The 18,366-nt window shown below is 44.8% G+C and overlaps 2 protein-coding genes across 7 annotated transcripts in view; one reads left to right on the forward strand and one right to left on the reverse strand.

Annotated features, from left to right (window-relative positions):
• SLC25A26 (solute carrier family 25 member 26) overlaps positions 1-12,907 on the forward strand; it is a 158,555-nt gene extending 145,648 nt beyond the window's left edge. For both annotated transcript variants that reach the window (XM_031009094.3, XM_063703900.1), the window contains 3 exons: positions 4,300-4,364; positions 5,367-5,440; positions 12,511-12,907. In XM_031009094.3, the coding sequence (XP_030864954.1) occupies positions 4,300-4,364; positions 5,367-5,440; positions 12,511-12,628 (257 nt within the window). In that variant the 3' untranslated portion in view covers positions 12,629-12,907. The remainder of the gene's footprint in view (positions 1-4,299; positions 4,365-5,366; positions 5,441-12,510) is intronic.
• Positions 12,908-13,625: 718 nt separating this feature from the next.
• The window catches only part of LRIG1 (leucine rich repeats and immunoglobulin like domains 1), a 121,761-nt gene continuing 117,020 nt past the window's right edge, over positions 13,626-18,366 (reverse strand). For 4 of the 5 annotated variants that reach the window (XM_004035856.5, XM_063703898.1, XM_055383952.2 and 1 more), the window contains 5 exons: positions 17,811-18,230; positions 17,134-17,259; positions 16,314-16,460; positions 15,395-15,679; positions 13,626-15,293 (listed from right to left, as the gene is read on the reverse strand). In XM_004035856.5, the coding sequence (XP_004035904.5) occupies positions 15,067-15,293; positions 15,395-15,679; positions 16,314-16,460; positions 17,134-17,259; positions 17,811-18,230 (1,205 nt within the window). In that variant the 3' untranslated portion in view covers positions 13,626-15,066. The remainder of the gene's footprint in view (positions 15,294-15,394; positions 15,680-16,313; positions 16,461-17,133; positions 17,260-17,810; positions 18,231-18,366) is intronic. The other variant, XM_063703899.1, reaches the window with a different exon arrangement.

An 18,366-nucleotide genomic window follows, 5' to 3' on the forward strand; every position in this document is an offset into this window, starting at 1 on the left:
ACCCTTACATGGCCATAAAAGCAGTGATGAAACTTGCCCTCAAATCAGAAATCAGATTTCTCATCCCCATGTGCTTTTCCAAGTTTAAATTGGCTAAATCATTGCAGATGAACCATTCTGTGTGCCATCCTTGGCACTCTTTCTTGTTCATGCTTGTTTTATAAACTACTTGGCGCAAATATCCAAAAATGTCCCGTGAGATTGGAGGTGTTGATGGCTTGTCATGCACAGAAATTCCCTCGGCTTCTGGTTAGGGGTGAAACTAGGGGGATAAAAGGACTTTGCAACTTCCTTGCTTCGAGTTAACTTCTAAACATAAACCATAATGCAGCCTAAGTAATTATGACATTTGCTACTATAGTGGTATTTGGTACTCTAGTATATTTTGATTAGTTTCTCATAATGAACACCTCTGTACATTCTCTAGGAGAGAAGAGTGTGGGGGAGAAAGAGGCAGGGAAAGAGACATTGATTGCGATCTCTCCATGGGTTTGAAATTGGAGAACAGGGTGAGGGATTATTTGGGTAACAAATGAGAAGGCCTGACACAATCTCTATTAAAATACAAACAAAAAACACTTTCCTTCTTGTTGATGTGGAAGTCTTCCACATCTGCACACTTCACTGGAGGTCACGCATAAGAGGGGTATGGTGGTGCTCTTCTCCCGTCCAGACTAATCAGGGGCAACATAGGGTCTGGAGGAGCAATGAATGGCAGCAAGGTTGCCCAGGGGTGGGTTCGGGCACTTCCCCACTGCTGCCCCCACATTCTCAGCCGCTGCTTAGAGGTGACAGCTCCAGCCTTATTGTAGGAAGGTGGCTACTTTGTCTTTACGGGTGTTGGGGGAGGGGCAGTTAGGGAATCTGCATTTGTTCCCCAAGGAAATAGGAGATAATAGTTTTATCATAAAATTTTAGTTTCTCCTGAATCCTGTCCTCGAAAGCAGTTAGCCTAACATTCAGTACAAACCTAACTCCAGTGAAGACCATAGAAAACTGTTTCACAGATGCTTTGAACACAAAAGCAGCCTGTAATTGCTGTACCAAATAATTATTTCCTGTCTCATATGTTAGACTGTTCCTTGTATTTATTACCAGTAGCTTACAGTGCCCTTAAATAAAACATAGAAAATAACTACATTTTAACTGAAAGTCCTGGCCCCCAGCCCTTCCCCGTTATGACCATTATTCTATTCTATTATCTTCACAAGTCCTCCTTACAGCCTTACAAAAGCATTGTGAGGTCTGTGAATTAGAGAAATCTTTGATAGTTGAAGACAGGCAAATTGGTCTATTAGTAACACATAAAATACAGCTTCTCTCATGGTAGTAAAGTTAGGACCTATTGAAGCATACATGTTTCTGTCTGTAACTTTTCTTCATATTATTTTCATGAAACCTAAATCTCCAAGAGAATATTGGTAGGCATCCCCACTAAAGGAATGGTAAATCTTTGCTAATGGCCAAAATAAGTTTGATTTGCAGTAACTAAATTTATTAGATGTTCCTTATCAACCTTTAGGTCTTTTTAATTGGTTTAGGATCGTTTGTGAACATTTTCACATACGAAAGTGGGTTTAACAGTTGGACAAATTTTGTCTTATATATCAAAGTCATTATGTAGTGGAACGAGCATTACTTTTGGAGTCATCATACATGTGACAGTCCCAGGTCCCGCACCAGCTGTGTGGCCTGGGCAAACTTGTTGGTTGTAAAATGAGAATAGTAACACCTATGCAAATGAGATCAAATAATCAATGAAAGTGCCTAGTGCATTCCTGGCATGCCAGATACGAAGTAAGCACTGCAGATATTAGCTCCTACCTTTACCTTTCCCTGCCTTTTAGAGGATGAGTTGAAATTTTCAGTTTTAAAAACTATAGACCAGGGTACCGATTAAGCATTTTCGAGTGCCTGCTGTGAGTGTGCTGGTCTAGAGATACGAAGAAAAAGCACTCATTAGCTCTGCCCACCAAGGAAACAGTTAATTATTTTGTGATTACTGCTGTGAGCCAGATGCTGTTCCAAACATGTTGCGTAGGCCCATTTAATTCCTGTGTCATACTACTGTCTGCATTTTACAGATCAGAAAACTGAGGCCACTAGGAGACCAGTGGGTAAGAGTCCCAGTTCCAGAGTCAGTACGGGCTTTAGATCCCGTCTCAGCTCTGCACTAAGTAAGATCTTCAAGTTTTTAGCCTCCATAAGCCTCAGTTTCCTCACCTGTAGCATGGGGCTGTAAGAGTTCCTAGCTCATAAGGTACTTCAGCCACAGAATAAGTAATTACCTAAGGCTAGACAACTGGTAGAACTGGGATTTAAGCATTGGTCTTTCCAACTCCAAAGAAGGGTTCTTTCAGGCTAGACGGTGCTGCTGGTAAGGGAAACAAAACCAAATCTGTTATTTTGGTGTATGGGAAGTTTGGGATAGTAAAGTTTGTTGCCTTTGTGTCTTGTGTCTTTTTTCCTTTTCTTCCTTTCTTGGGGGAGATAGATAGATAGATAGATAGACAGATAGACAGACAGACAGACAGACAGACACAGACAGAGAGAGAGAGAGAGAGAGATAGACAGATAGTGTTCATGGATCCTGTTATGTAACTAAAAGTATATTTACTTTTCCAGGGCAGAATATATGGTTAAAAGAATAGGATTTCAAGACCAAGTCCACAAAAATTTAAAAGACACAAAGCTTAGCAAGTCTCTGAATTTCAGACAACCTCTGGATAGGAGATGAAGAGTTTTACATAGTCATAATTTGAAATGGCTAAACCAAAGGGGATTCAAATATTCATGTCAGTTGATAGTATTACCCCTAAGGTGTGTGACATTCAGGGGTAACCAGAAATGGACCATGAGGGCATAAATAGGTACACCTTTCAAAAAGTCAGTGTCATAATCAGTGTTACCATGTGGAGGAGGCTTGGTATAATCTTATTTCAACATCATAACTAGAAAGATATTTGGCAGAGATCAGATGACCTTCTTGTCCACAAGCCACAAAAGCGAGAAGGAAAGTAGTGCTATTTCTGGAGTATCCTTCACACACGGGTGTCCTGTTGCCCTTATAACACTGCCTCTTTACCCCTAGCTCATGGAAGCTGAATCTTTGTAATGCCTTTTAGGATTTTTATTATTTCTGTCTCTGTAGGGCCTCTTCGGATTTAGAATATATCTTTGTACTGCATTTTAAATGAAATATTGACACCATAAACTTGGTTTATGTTAAAACAGAAAGTCCTTCAAAAAGTCCAATCTGTGTACAGTTCAGCCATCATGACATTCAGATAGCGCGAACATAAGAGAGAAGGTTAGGAAGGAAGCCATAATGTGGAATGTGTGCTGAAGCGAGACTCAGGCTAAGAAGATGTAGAAGAGAGCTTAGAAAGGTAACTCTGACTAGCCTGCTATCAGGAGCCCGTGAAACACAAAAAGCTTTGCTCCTTTAATTCAAAGAATCCAGCCATGTATACCCAAAATCCCCACAATGTCACATGTGAGTCTGTTTGTCCATTTTGCTATATGCAAAGCAGAAATGATAGACGCATTTTGGAGTCACTTTAAAGAACAGTGGTCCAGGCTGGGCGTGGTGGTTCATGCCTGTAATCCCAACACTTTGGGAGGCCGAGGCAGGAGGAGTGCTTGATGCAAGGAGTTCAAGACCAGGCTGGGCAACATAGCAAGACCCTGTCTCTACAGAAAATTTAAAAATTAGCCAAGCATGGTGGTGCGCAGCTGTAGTCCCAGCTCCTCAGGAGGAGGCTAAGGTGGAGAGATCACTTGAGCCTAGGAGGGTGAGGCTGCAGTGAGTTATGATCACACCACTGCACTCCAGTCTTGGTGAGAGACAGTGAGACCCTGTCTTTTCAAAAAAAAACAAAAAACAAAAGACAGTGGCCCATAGAAAGTCATGAACCCTTTGAGAACCATTAGGAGCAGTGTGTCTCACATATTGAGAGTGGGCATCTGGCCATATACATGTATGTCATGTGTGCACATTCATCATGTATGTAAACATACACACTCATTAGTTTGCTAGTTAATGGAAGAGCAAGATAAATTGTGGAGCCTTGTATTTTTCACCTGAGTGGGTAGAGCATTTTCTTCTCTCATGCAGTTCTGTATCGCTGCAAAAGAAATGAAGCGTGTGGATAAAGATTGTGCATGTGTGCATCCTGTTCTTGAATCAGCCAGGTGTACATAATGACGAAGTGATTTGGGCAGAGTCAGGAATTCTAAAAATTACAAAATTATACAGTAAACAGGATCTCACTTGGGTGTTGGGTATTATTTGTACAGGTGGATTTGCCGCTGCAGTCACCACCCCTCTAGACGTGGCAAAGACAAGAATTATGCTGGCAAAGGTAAGTGGTGAAATAATGTAATGGAGATACTTCAGATGCTCATATCTGTTAGCACTAGGACTACAGGTGTGTAAAGCGAATACAAATGGCTGCCATTTACCTGTAATAGCATCTTATGCTGCCTGTGGAACCTCTAACAAAACTGCCATTGATGGAACAATGTCCCCAGTGTCTACATGATATTGTAGCATTTCACAGTCATTTTCACCTATGTTATGAAAGCACATAGGGCTGGTAGAGCCACTGCCTGGCAGTACTGTCTTCAAATAAACTCTGTTTTTACTGGTGACAAACCTAAGGCTCAGAGAGGTTGACGAGCCTCCTGCCATGTGGCAGGTAAGTGACAGGCTTTGAACCTAGGGTCACGGTTGGCCTTAACTGGATGGGTTAAGACAGTTGTCAGAAATGTTGAAACCATTTTGTTTAAGAGAAAAATTGTTTTAAAAAACCCTGCTAGATAGAGAGTTGAAAGAATGCCATACGTATAACATACCTGAACTGAACCAAAACAAAAAAGCCCTATCTTTGTGGAAAAGTAGAACAAATATAGGCCAAATTTTAGTATGGAGGTGGCAGGATCCAACCTAAGAATGTTAATCACGTTTTAAATGGAACATTTAAACGGCACTCTATTAAATATGCTTATTAGCTGCTTAGGCAAGTTTCATAGTTGTACCATCTACACTAATGATTCCCCGCCCTCCTCACATTGCTTCATAGTGCTTCTGTCTTTTTGCTGTTAAATAGTTCATCAGTCATCTCGTGAGCTCTGATAAGCAGCCACCCGTGTGGCGTGGGCCACATCCCTGCTTGCCTGCATATCTGAGTGTAAGCACTTCTGGGCGAGCGAGCCAGTTCCTGATTGCCAAGAAACTCCCTGGTATCTGACACTGTGTTCTAGATGAGGGTGATGGGGAGCTGTGTGTCTGAGGATATCTGAGAGGCAAGTGTGTGATTGGGAGCTTCAGAAGATAACGGGTTTCTCTTTGTCTGTTCACACAGGCTGGCTCCAGCACTGCTGATGGGAATGTGCTCTCTGCCCTGCATGGGGTCTGGCGGTCACAGGGGCTGGCAGGGTAAGACAAGGAATGCCCTCCTTCCTTTCTTCCTCTCCACCACTCCTCCTCCTTTAGCCTAACTTTGGATGAACACCTCTCCTTCCCTTCTGCTTGTGTTCTGCTTTGAGTTTCTATTTATTGTGCAAAATATTATAGTTGATGTTGTATATATGAGATAACATAGCAAATCAAATTGACGGATTATTCCAGCCAGGCAGTTCTCAGCCTTGCCCATCTTGATGTTAGATGGAATTCACATGTGTGGCTCTCACCAGGGTCTGGGCTGCAGCAGTGATAAAATGGGCTTCTCAGAGGTTACACAGTGCAGAAATACAAGGGAGTGAAGGGAACATTGTTAGAAGAAAGCATTTGTGGTTTTGATGCTTTTAACTATTATTAGTAACAAGTTACTTTGAACGTACCATAGTGCAGGTGGGATGACTCCACTATTAGCATCAGTTGAGAACCATTGTGCTACAGAAGTGCCTCAGACTTCTAGCTTCATGTCCTAAAAGCTCTCTCTGCAAGATTAAAACATTGCTTTGACACCATAAACTTGTGAAGCCGCCTGAATGTTGAGATCTTACACGCATGTGAAATTATGATTTTCTCTTAGGGACCATATACCAGGGATTTTCTTGCAAGAGCAAAGCAGTGGCCTCCCTTTGCAGAGGGTCGGCAGCTGCCTGGACTTCGGGCGTCTCAGCTGGCAGTGCCACCTCCTCATCCTGATGCCGAGTTGGATCACTTATGTGATTGTAGTTTTTGTGTACCTTTGGCAGTTTTAATCTCAGCTATTTGATGATCTGGAGGACATGAAGTAGGTGAGTCAGGACCCAGTTAAGGTTTTTATAGGAGAGCAGCACATCCTAGATTGAAATTTTCCAGTTGGAAGTTTGAAAAGTAGGTGATATTGGATGGTTTTGTTGAATGTGACAACTCTGAGGGATTGACGTTGGGGGTGTGAAGGGTGTCACGGTTTTGAAACAAGAACTGGGGCAAAGCCAGAGGAATAATTGGCTGTTGACGTCTAGTGAGAGCGTGGGAAGGGCCTAGTTGGGGCATGTGTGCTGGGAGCCTGCCACTTAGGGCTGCCATATCGTGAGGGGTGCTTCTATCTGTGGCACATTAATTCTGCTGCCAGTTCCACAGCAAACAAAGGAATGGTGTGAGAAAAAATGAGTCCTGAAGCTACTTAGCCAGTAGCAGGTAAAAGGTCCTTAGGGGCCGGGTGCAGGGCTCACACCTGTAATCCCAGCACTTTGGGAAGCTGAAGCAGGAGGGTCGCTCAAAGTTAGGAATTTGAGACCAGCCTGGGCAATATGGCAAGACTCTGTCTCTAAAAAATAAATAAATAAATTAGCCTGGTGTGGTGGCACGCACCTGTAGTCGCAGCTACTCAGGAGGCTGAGCAATCGCTTGAGCCTGGGAAGTCGAGGTTATAGTGAGTTACAACTGCGCCACTGCTCTCCAGCCTGGGTGACAGAGCAAGACCCTGTCTCAAAAAACAACAACAAAAAAGTTCTTCTGTGTTTCAAATAGCAATTGGGCTACATACATGGAGAAGTCACATTCAGTGGCTTTTTTAGACTGTAAAACCAAACTGCCAAATTTCACTGTCTTACCGATTTCAGTGTAGTTCATGTTTGATTCTGTGGCAACTGTTGGGCAAACCACTTCAACTGACCTTAGCTTTGTGGAGCTGTGCAGAGCTGCAGCCCCTCAGCCTTTTCTGGAGACAGTGGTGGCAGGTAGGGATGGCATGATTGACTGGCAACCCCATGGCCCCAAAAGCTGGTAGGAATTATGTTGAGTAGATGATTGAAGATAGTCTTCCCTGTCCTGGTTGTGGCATGTCTTATACTTGATGTTATAAAACTAAGCAGTGCCAGAAATACAGGCAGAGGAGGGGTGTCTTCCTCAGGTCAAGGGCCTGTCTCTGTCCCCATTGTCAGCTCTGTAAAGGTCATGTGGATTTTTTTTTGCTTATCTATCTTCTGAAAGTCTCAGAAGTCATGGGCTCTAGTCAGTCTGTACAGTGTAGTCCTTAAGAGCATTACAGACAGCAGCGGTCGTCACTTAAGGGAGTTTTGATTAGCCACTTATTAATGATTAAAGACAATAAATAATTTGACTAAAAAACAGTCACAGAAAAACCTGGGTGGCTGTTGTGAACAGAGGTCCCAGGCACCCTCAGCCTGAAGGTATCTCTGCCGGCTTCCTCTGTGCTCCAAGCACACAGCGCTGCTGCCACCTCCTGTCTCCTCCCCGGGGCGTGCACTAAGTTTACCAGGTACTACTTGGGTTTTCCAGCAGACACCGTCTCCTCACCTTAGGATGGAATGGTGCTGCCCTCTCGGGGTCAAGTCAAGTGGCGACCACTTTTATCTTTCCGTGTGGTCCACGCAGGTGAAGACCTTGTTCTGGCACATATGGGAGTACACATATAAACAGAAATATATTACTAAACAAACACCGCGTGTTCATTCAGCCCAGTAGCCAAAGGCAGATGGGGAGCCTGCCCACCCCGGATGGCCCCTTTCTGGTTTTCTTCACTCATCAGCTGGCTTTCTGTTTTTGTTGACTGTGCCCTTTATGTAGTAGCTGCCACTGCCACGAGCATCCCTTTCTGCCTGGCATTGTAAGTGCTTACGTTTGCTCTCATTTAATCTGTGGGCACTAGAACACGCTCCTGCTCAACTCAAAAGTCTTCACCTGCGAGACTGGCTGGGGCCCTCACTGTACAAATTACTCCACGTTAAGGCCGTAATTACGTTAATAGATTCAGTGGTCATGTGTTGAAACCATAAACTGCTTCCATCTGCGTCTTGCCAGGAGTAGCTGAGCTTGTGAGTGACAGAAGCTGAACAAGACACTGGCGTTTAGAAATAAGTAAGGTAGTAAAGGTGGGAGAACTTTGTGGCCAGAATGGTCTCCCACAGCTCAGCATCTGCTGGCCGCCTGTCTAGCACTCTTTCCTAGGTAAGGTAGGAGCAGGGAGGCTCATCTGTTTTTCAGGCAGGAAGGACATAGTGGTAATTTATAAGTTTCTGTCCTCACCACCCACCCTTTGCATGATGCTGATTTTTTTTTTTTTTTTTAAGCAAGTGTAGTTTGCTTTTCAATACAATTTTCATGGTTATTTTTGGACAAGTAATCGTGGTCCTTAATTTTATGTGCAGTATTGTAATGATTTAAATCCATAGCTAGCTAACTAAAAAGGGCCCACAAAACTCTTCTTAAGTGTCTCATTTTCCTTAGAAGTGCCAAGTGCTGCAAACAGAGGGAGGCTGCTCGGCCTCCCCCAACAGCTCAAAGGTGTTGGGAGCAGCCTGCAGGGACCGTCTTCCTGCCATGTTTCTCTCCAGGCCACCAGCTTGCTTGTCATGGAGGCTTTTCCTTTATCTTAAAGGATGCATAGCTACTGTTGGCATACTTGACCATTTTCAGTTCTCTTCCATAGACCTGACCAGAAGTCTTTTCACTGGCATATGCACTAGTTTTGCTTTCATTAACTCTTTCTGCTTACAGAAGTAATACAGGCATATTTTGTTTAATTGCACTTCTCAGTGCACTTTTTTTCCAAATTGAAGATTTGTGGCAACCCTGCGTTGAGCGAGTCTTGCAGAGCCCTTTTCCAATAGCACGTGATGACTTTGTGTCTGTGTCACATTTTGGTAATTCTCACCTGTCAAATATTTTCATTATCATATCTGCTGTGGTGATCTGTGATCAGCCGTCTTTGATGTTACTGTAATTGTTTTGGGGCATCACACACTGTGTCCTCCGAAGACGGCAAACTTAATTGACAAATGTGGTGTGGGTTCGGGCTGTGTCTCCAACCAGCCATTCCCTCTCTCTCTCCCTTAGGCCTCTATTCTGTGAGACACAATATTGCAGTTAGGCCAGTTAATAATCCTCCAGTGGCCTCTAAGTGTTCAAGTGAAAGGAAGAATCACACCTTTCTCATTTTAAATAAAAAACTCGGGCCGGGCATGGTGGCTCACACCTGTAATCCCAGCATTTTGGGGGGCCAAGGTGGCAGATGGCTTGAGCCCAAGAGTTCAAGACCAGCCTAGGCAACATGCCAAACCCTGTCTACAAAAAATACAAAAATTAGCTGGCCATGTTGGTGTGTGCCTGTAGTCCCAGCTACTTGGGAAGCTGAGGTGGGAGGGTCACCTGAGCTCAGCAGGTAGAGGTTGCTGTGGGCCATGATCGTGCCACTGCACTCCAGCCTGGGTAACAGCAAGACCCTATCTCAAAAAAAAAAAAAAATTAATTAATTAAAAATAAAAGCTGGAAATGATTAAATTTAGTGAGGAAGGCATGTGGAAAGCTGAGATAGGCCAGAATCTAGGCCTCTTGTGACAGTTAACCAAGTTGTAAATGCAAAGGAAAAGTTCTTGAAGGAAATGAAAAGTGCTATCCAGTGAATACACAAATGATAAGTGTAACAGCCTCATTGCACATACGAAGAAAGTTTGGTCTGGATAGAAGATCAGACCAGCCACAACATCCCCTTAAGCCAAAACCTAATCCAGAGCAAGGCATTAACTCTCTTCTCTGAAGGCTGAGAGAGGTGAGGAAGCTGCAGGGTTTGAAGTTAGGAGAGGTTGATTCATGACGTTTAAGGAAAGAAGTCATCTCTGTAACACAGAAGTGTAAGGTGAAGTGGCAAGTGCTGATGGAGAAGCTACAGCAAGTTACCCAGATCTAGCTAAGATCATCGATGAAGGCGCTAACACTAAACAACAGATTTTCAGGGTAGATGAAACAGCCTTCGATTAGAAGAAGATGCCATCTAGGACTTTCCTAGCTAGAGAGGAGACATCAATGCCTGGCCTCAAAGCTTCAAAGGACTGGCTGACTCTCTTGTTAGGGGCTAATGCAGCTGGTATCTTTAAGTTGAAGCCAGTGCTCATTGACTCTTCTGAAAATCCTAGAGCCTTTAAGAATGGTGCTAAATCGACTCTGCCTCTGCTGTAGAAATGGAACAACAAAGCCTGAGCGACAGCACAGCACATCTGTTTACACATGCTTTCTTGAATATTTTAAGCCCACTGCTGGGACCTAGTGCTCAGAGGAAAAGATTCCTTTTAAAATATTACCGCCCATTGACAGTGTACCTGGTCACCCTGGAGTTCTGCTGGAGATGTTGTTCTCATGCCTGCTATCAACATCCATTCCTTAGCCTGTGGATCAAGGAGTTACTTTAACTTTCAGGTTTTATTAAATTTCATAAGGCTACAGCTGCATCAACAGTGATTCCTTTGCTAGATGTGGGCAAAGTAAATTGGAAGCCTTCTAGAAAGGAGTCACCATTCTAGATACCAGTGAGAACATTAGTGGCTTCATAGGAGGTCAGAATATTGACCACGCTGGGACTTTGGAAGAAGTTGATTCCAATCCTCATGGCTGACTCGTGGAGGGAAACACATACTAGATGTACTGGAAATAGCAAGACCACCGTAGTCAGAAGTGGAGCCTGAAGATGTGAAGAATTGCCACAATCTCATGATCAAACTTGAACGGATGAGGAGTTGGTTCTTATGGGTGAGCAAAGAAAGTGATCTATTGAGATGAATCTACTCCTGGTGAAGATACGGTGAACACTGTTGAAATTACAATAAAGGATTTAGAATATTTCATCAATTTAGTTGAGAAAACAGTGGCAGAGTTTGAGATGGTTGACTCCAATTTTGAAAGAGGTTCTACTGTGGGCAAAATGTATTGTGTGCTACAGAGAAATCTTTCATGAAAAGAAGAGTCCATCAATGCAACAATTACTATTTTTAGAAATTTCCACAGCCACTCCAACCTTCAGCAGCCACTACCCTGGTCAGTTAGCAGCCATCATTCAAAGCAAGACCCTCTACCAGCCAGAAGATTACAATTTACTGCAGGCTCAGATGCTCATGAGCATTTTTTAGCAATAAAGCATTTTAAAATTAAGGTATGTACAATTTTTAGACATAATTTCTACTGCATACTTAATAGACTATAGTAGAAACATAACTTTTCTGTGCCCTGGGAAACCAAGAAATTTGAATGGCGTGCTTTATTGCAATATTCACTATTATGGTGGCCAAACTTGGCCTGGGACCAAACTTGAAATATCTCTGAGTCATGCCTGTACTCTTGGTCAAAAGGTTCAAAGGTTATGGAAGCGTGGGCCAGGAATGTATCCTGTAATCCACAGGCAGCAGGCATTCAGTTTAGGGTTTAAGACACATCCCTGGCTTGCCTTTTAGATATGGAATCATAGCCCTTGGACTTAGTTTTTTAAACCTGTTTTGTAATTTTTTTATGTTGGCATCTGTAGATTTCCTCATCTTTATCAGCTACATAATCATCCACTGTATGTTTATACTGTGCCATAACTTATATCACCATCAGCAATGCCACAATGAAAATTTTTGAACAAGTATCTGAGTAGGTATGGGGAATGGGGGCAGTTTTAAAGAATGAATCCCCAATTTGTATCCTCGTGGCATTGTAGTTTTACTTTGCATTGCTCTGATTATTCTACATTGCACCTTGGCTGGTTAGCAGCCTTCTGTGATACCAAGGGGACTGTGCAGGGACTGTGCAGGTGGAGGCATGCTGCCCCCTTCACAGCCACAGCCCATTTGCCTTTCATGCCTTTAGACAGAAAAGGAACACAGGGAATCCAAGGAGGTTCAACTCGTTGTCGTGACGTCATGTTTTGGGGTCTCGAAGGACAAAATGCAACTGAGTCAGTGGGTGGAGCGGCAGCATTGCCCAGAAATCTCTTCACTGAGCAACCCCTGGAGATCACTTTAGAGGTGTGGGCTGGGAAGTGCCTTCCAGCCTTACCTAGGATTCAGCTCTTTAACGCCTTTTTTAAAAAAATCAATTTCATCTTTCAAAGGGAAAAATAGCATGAAAGTTTTAGAACTATTGTTGGGACACAGCTATTACTTGCCTTATTTGGGAGTGTTCACAAGCTGTTTGGTAGTTAGCCACTAATGAGCATGGTGTATTGAGCTGAGCAAGCTGTGGGTATTGGAATTTAAGCTTTTTTTAAATACGCACAACATTAAAAATCCTGTTTTTTCCCCTAGATTATTTGCAGGTGTCTTCCCTCGAATGGCAGCCATCAGTCTGGGAGGTTTCATCTTTCTGGGGGCTTATGACCGAACGCACAGCTTGCTGTTGGAAGTTGGCAGGAAGAGTCCTTGAAGCAGAGACAGCCTCACCTCCACTTCTGTCAAGAGAGGGGCCTGCAGTGTAAACCCTCTTCCGCTGAGCAGCTGTCTGAACTATAGGCCCCAGTGCTGAAGACCAGTTCTGCTAAGATACCGGCATGGAGATTGTGCCATCCGTGGTATAGGCTGGCTGGTATGAAGTATGAAGTCATTGGCCTGTATGCCAGAGAGCTAAGAGAAGAAAACGGGGTCTGTGGCGGTACTCTGAACAATTTCCTCAGAACCTCTTAATAAATAAGTTTGGTAATGCTGAGGCCAGGCCTTTTAGAGCTTTCATTTGATCTGTATCTGATCTTTCATTTCCTGCCACCTGATGGTGGATTCAGCAGAAGGCAAGATGGTTATAATTTTAAAAGAATAGCTTGTTTGTTTGGGAAAAGGAGACTTGGGGAAGAGTTGTGTATGTGGTTGTTTCTCCCCCTAGTTAATTCCTGTTGTGTAAGGGTAGGCTTTGTTGAAAAAGAATGAACTACAGGTGCATAGCAAGCACTCTTTCTGGGTAACTAGGCTGCTGGTTTTAATAATTACCCTCAGATTTCACCCATAAAAGCACACAATTGTATTATTTTACAGAGATGTGTCCAGCGCCCCCTGTGGTGTGAGAGAGAAAGCAGCTGCAACTCAAGTGAGCAACTCAAGTGACTAGGTGGGCCCAGCTGGCTTCGTGCAGGAGGGCACGGTGGGTGAGCCATTCTCGCCATTCTCATGTCAGGCTGAAAGGAGGGCCTGGGCCAGCTTTGAAAAGGCAGGATGAAATGGAAAGGTCACCACACTTTGGGATTTTAGAGCTTGACTAACAAGCTCCAGGTGTAGAAAAATTCAAAACAAAATCTCAGGAATCTAGCAGTGTTGTCTGCCCTGGAGCAAACAGTATATGATTTTGCTTCGCCTATTTTTTTTTTTTCTCTTTTGGGGGAAGATAATTAAAGGCAGAATGACTGCGTTTGTAAAAGAAGGACCACCAACTATACTGACATTTATAAATGAACCTTTATTAAAGACACTTCAATGCCATTTGTTAGACACTTCAATATTTTACATGGTTTTCAATGTACACTGTACCAAAATTTCTATAAATAAATAACTTTGTACATAAAAGTAATACTTCCTCTTTCACATTGCCTCTCAGAAGCAGCAAATTCACATATTTTGTGGAAGTAAGATTAGTCAGTTAACTGTCAAGAACAAAATTCTAAATGTGCTTACCTTTTGAACAGTGATGACACCTGACAGTAATTGTTAACTATTTTCTCAGTAACTCCCTTCAGCTTTTGGCCAAAGGAACATTTTTAAGGACCTTGTTTCTATTTAAGTTTTACTAAATTACACATTGGCACTCACAAGATGGTTAGCTACCAGTCTCAAAAGTGCAAATATACCCAGAACCCAGGTCAAGGGCTAAGTCTTTTCCAGTCCCAGCTCAGTTTCATCTGTGCGAAGGAATGGCATGGACAGGCCTGCTCTGGGTCCTTAGTAGAAATAAGGTAGCCCTGAAAAGTAAGAACTTCCTCCTTTCTGTCCCCCAAGGCCAATGTAATACTCATTATATTGGCAGAACGAAAACATCAGTACAGAAAAATCCACAGGTACCAACACCAGCAGCCTTTACCTTAATTTAAAAGTCTCAAATAGCAATCGAATGATACTGAGAAGGCCACATTTGCTTTTATCATAAAATAAGAGAAGGAGGAAAGGCAGTGTTTAACTGTTCTGACCTTTTGCTTGTGATGGATTAACAACCCTCATTCTACGCCTTACAGACAGACAGGACTTAAACCTAAAAGGAAAAGCCATTCACTGCAAGTGTGGATGGCACTTGCACCCCTGGCTCTACAGGGAGGCCTGTTGCAGGGGCATCCACACATGAGCAGTGCTCACCTGAAGCTCCTTCCGGCGCATGTGTAGTCCGACTGCACAGCAGCCTAGGGGTCTATGAAGTGCAATATAAATCCAAGGCCTTCCATCCTTCCCACCCCGCACCAAAAACTCCTGTGAACAAATGTGGTTGTAGCCTCTATAAATTCCAGCCATGCGTTAAGGCACCAGAACTATTTCCCCACCCCCCCTCCAAAATTAAACAGCAACCTGATATGAAAAATAATATTGTCAAAATTGTATAATTTTTTTCTGTTAACCATGCACTAAAGATTAAAATAGCCTCTGTAAAAGATATATATGAAATCTCTGAAAACTCTTATGTACAATGATATCAAATACTTTTTTTGCCTTTTGTACACAAGTCCCCTCTTGCGTTTCTGTGCTTCAGATGCAAGTCCTGTGAGCGACTGATACTCCACATGGAAGTTACAACTATGTACAGATGAGTGACGCTTGAACCCAAGCTTCCTCACAGCCTCTCCTACCTCTCTTTCCCATAGAGATTGGTATGACAAGAACTGAGGTAGACAAAACCTAGCTTTTTGGTGCCAACAGCAGTGGCACCCTCTGTTTCCCGGGGAGCTGTCCTGTCATTGGCGTGGACTCAGGACTGGCGTCACATGCTTTGGGGAGGTGGCCATTGGAAACAAGCAAGTACTGGGCTTCCGCGCGCTCTGGACTGCCTGAAGTTAATGAAGATGCAGGCTGTAGCTCTGTGGAGTCCGGGTCATACAACCTTGCTAAAGTCCAGGAAGAATCCCCTACAAGGAAAGAAACTTTAACCTGTCAGACCCCCACTTGACCGTCTAAGCAGCTCCCAACCCACCTGTTAGTAACTCCTCAGAAGACAGTAAAAAGTTACCTTTCCCATCTAGAGATGCCATTGGCTTTTTCTTCACAGCCGTCAGCATTCTATCGTGGTTACTGGGGTAGAGCGACCCTTGGCACTCGGGGCAGGACCCAGCGGCAGTCCTGCTGCACTGGTGATGTGGAGAATGCTCTTGGTCACTCCCACCCGGCTCCGGGCCATTTGGCGCACTTGCCTGTGCGCTGTCTCTAGACACAGGCTGGGGGTGGAAGGCTTGTCCCCTGGAGTAACAGTCCACTTCGGTGTTGCAGTCACTGCATACGACCCGGCCACCGTGTTCTGAAGGACAGCGCCAAAGATGGGTTAGAGTCACTGCTGTGGGAGTCTTCGTCCCCACACAGAGGACAGGCTGCTCAGCTCCACTGTGCAAGGTGAGAACCCTGACTGCAAACACTGTATGCATGCTTCCTCGTTTCCCCAACTATGTCCCCAGAGAAAGGACTGGGCAAACACCAAGTCACTCATGAACTGTGGGGTCTTTCGTGTTTACAGTGAATTTCATAGAGAATGTAGTCTTACTGCTTCGCAGGGGAAAAGCCATTAGCGAAGCCATTAGCGTTAGGTACCATGCAGTGTTGGGTCTTTTCAACAATTAGAAATTAAGCCTCAAAATAGCCCTGGTGAAAAAGTGCTGACTGAAACTCTATACTTCGTTTGTGCCTTGCCCCTTATTTAAGTTGCTTATAAATCTAGAAAATTCATGCTCAGGCTTACCATGGCGTAGATTTATTTAGGAGAAACTATCCTGGAATTAAGAGAGCCAGGCCTGAGCTTCCCATTTATATACTGAATACCAAATTTGGAGACAGCTGTGGACTAGGACTGTGTCTCCCCCCCCCTTTGATGTAGTGACTAGGTCAGCCCAAATTTCCATTTCAGAAAGAAACTACTTCCAATGGGAAGCATCTCATACCCATCTTATGTGGCCCAGGTGTCCCTTCAGCTTTCTCCATCGCCTTCCACGGCTCTCTGTGATACCCAGCACAGAGCTTTGGCTGCCTGCAGGCAACGCTGTGAGTGTTGGGCTCTGGAAAGTGGCTTGCATCTCTTGGACACACACCTGCAGTGGATTCCAACACGATTAGAAAACTCTGGGCTTGGTATTTCACAGTAAGCCTTATGAAAGGAATGAGCAAGGCCGCTAGAACAGTCATTTTTTTAAAAAGTTCTTCAGAGTGGTGGGGCTGCTGGTCTGGCAAGCAGTGTGTTTTCTACTACTACTTCCCAGCAGGCAGGCTGGCCTTGTGAAATGAGCAGCTGTCTCAGGGTGAGCCTCTATGGTCTCAGGCAAGTGCTCAGAGGCCCCCCCACCGTTGTGACAGCCTGGTGACAGCTTTCCAGTTTAAGACTGGATCACAGAGCAGACCTGGGCACGTTCCCCATGTAAGGAATGGGTTGGCTGGGTTCATGCACCGTAATGCCCTTTCCAGCTGCTACTCCAGGCAAGCCTACTTTATCCTGCCAGGGAGATGCTAAGCCCAATCCAGTGGCTTCCTGAGGGGACAGGACTTTAAAACCTTGCAGAACTCATAAAGACTGGGTCCAAAATAGCAGCCCTTAGTCATACCGCCTTCTAGTTCACCAAGTTTGCCCCATCGAATGCCAGGTACCTGCCCTGTAAAGAGCTGGAGGCCACCTCCAGCACCCAGAGACACAGTCACAGCAGAGCTCTGCTTCACGGTTACTGAGGCCTTACCATTGCTCTCAATGTGCCCATTTTACTGAGGCCTTACCATTGCTCTCAATGTGCCCATTGGCCTGAGGGCCACCCTCGGTCCTGACTACGGTTTCTTGTCGGTCAGAAAGGGTCCCCTGAGAAGAGAGGTAGCTTGGAACATCTGGTGGCACAATGGTTTCATCTGCAAGGAGACAGAATAAAACACCAGGGTCTCAGTGACAAGAAATGCAGACACACGTTCATTGTCAAGCTCAGAAAGGGGATCCTCCCAGTGACGACCATCAGCGCTGTGCAGAGAGATGACATGGAGTCCATGTACGCAACAGGCCCTCCCAGAGCCTGCTCAGCTTTACTCTACACCCAGTGTGAAGAGCGCAGCCAGCAGATGCCAGACGCCCCAAGAAGTGGAGACCAGTGATGGAAAGCCGGGGCTCACAGAAGTACTGCACTGTTTCAGGAACAACCTACTACGTGGCAGCAGGGCCTGTGCATAGGCGGCCTCTGAGTTAGCAAGGAGAGGGAAAACTGCACGGTGCGTCAGTTACTTGTATTTGAGAGTATTCCTGTTTAAGGTTAAGTTCCTCAAAGTTAAAATGGAATTAGTGCGACTAAACCCTCAGGAGTTCTGCACACAGTGCGATTCTTTCAAAAGCCACTGGAACCCGGCCCAGTTCCCCAGCATCACTGCCATTCCTCCCTCCTTGAAAGTCAGCTCCGCTGGCAGGGCCTGACCTGTGTTGGTGACACTGTACTCTTCACTCTTCTTCCTGGTCTGGTAGATGATGCACACCCAGACCAGTGACGTCAGGACGATGCTGCTCACGACAGCAATGGTGAAGATGCCTACCGTGGTCCCATCCTTCCTGCAGCCTGCTGCAGGCAGGACGCTCAGCTGGCTGTGAGCTCGCTCCGTGCCCAGGGTGTTGGACATCTCACAGGTATATCGGCCCGCATCCTCTGCCACCACGTTCTGAACCACAAGGAGCTGGTTGTCAGGGGTCAAGTGGTGCCGCTCAGTGAGGCTCAGCGGGCGGTCCCCCTTGAACCAGGTGATGCGGGGCGGAGGGTTCCCCGTCGTTTTGCACTGGAGGGCCACTGTTTCTCCCACAGATACCACACGGTCTTCCAAGGGCACCACCAAGGATGGGGTCTCTACAAGACAGCAACAGAGATCTTAGTCATTCTCAGGGCCTCCGTTGCTCTGGCTCTGCCTGGTCTTCTGGACAACGGACAATCCAACATATCAATGAGATGCATCTGAGATTCTGTCTCAGAGTGGCAAGCTTTG

The sequence above is a fragment of the Gorilla gorilla genome, chromosome 2, assembly GCF_029281585.2.
Source record: "Gorilla gorilla gorilla isolate KB3781 chromosome 2, NHGRI_mGorGor1-v2.1_pri, whole genome shotgun sequence".
Classification (NCBI taxonomy): domain Eukaryota; kingdom Metazoa; phylum Chordata; class Mammalia; order Primates; family Hominidae; genus Gorilla; species Gorilla gorilla.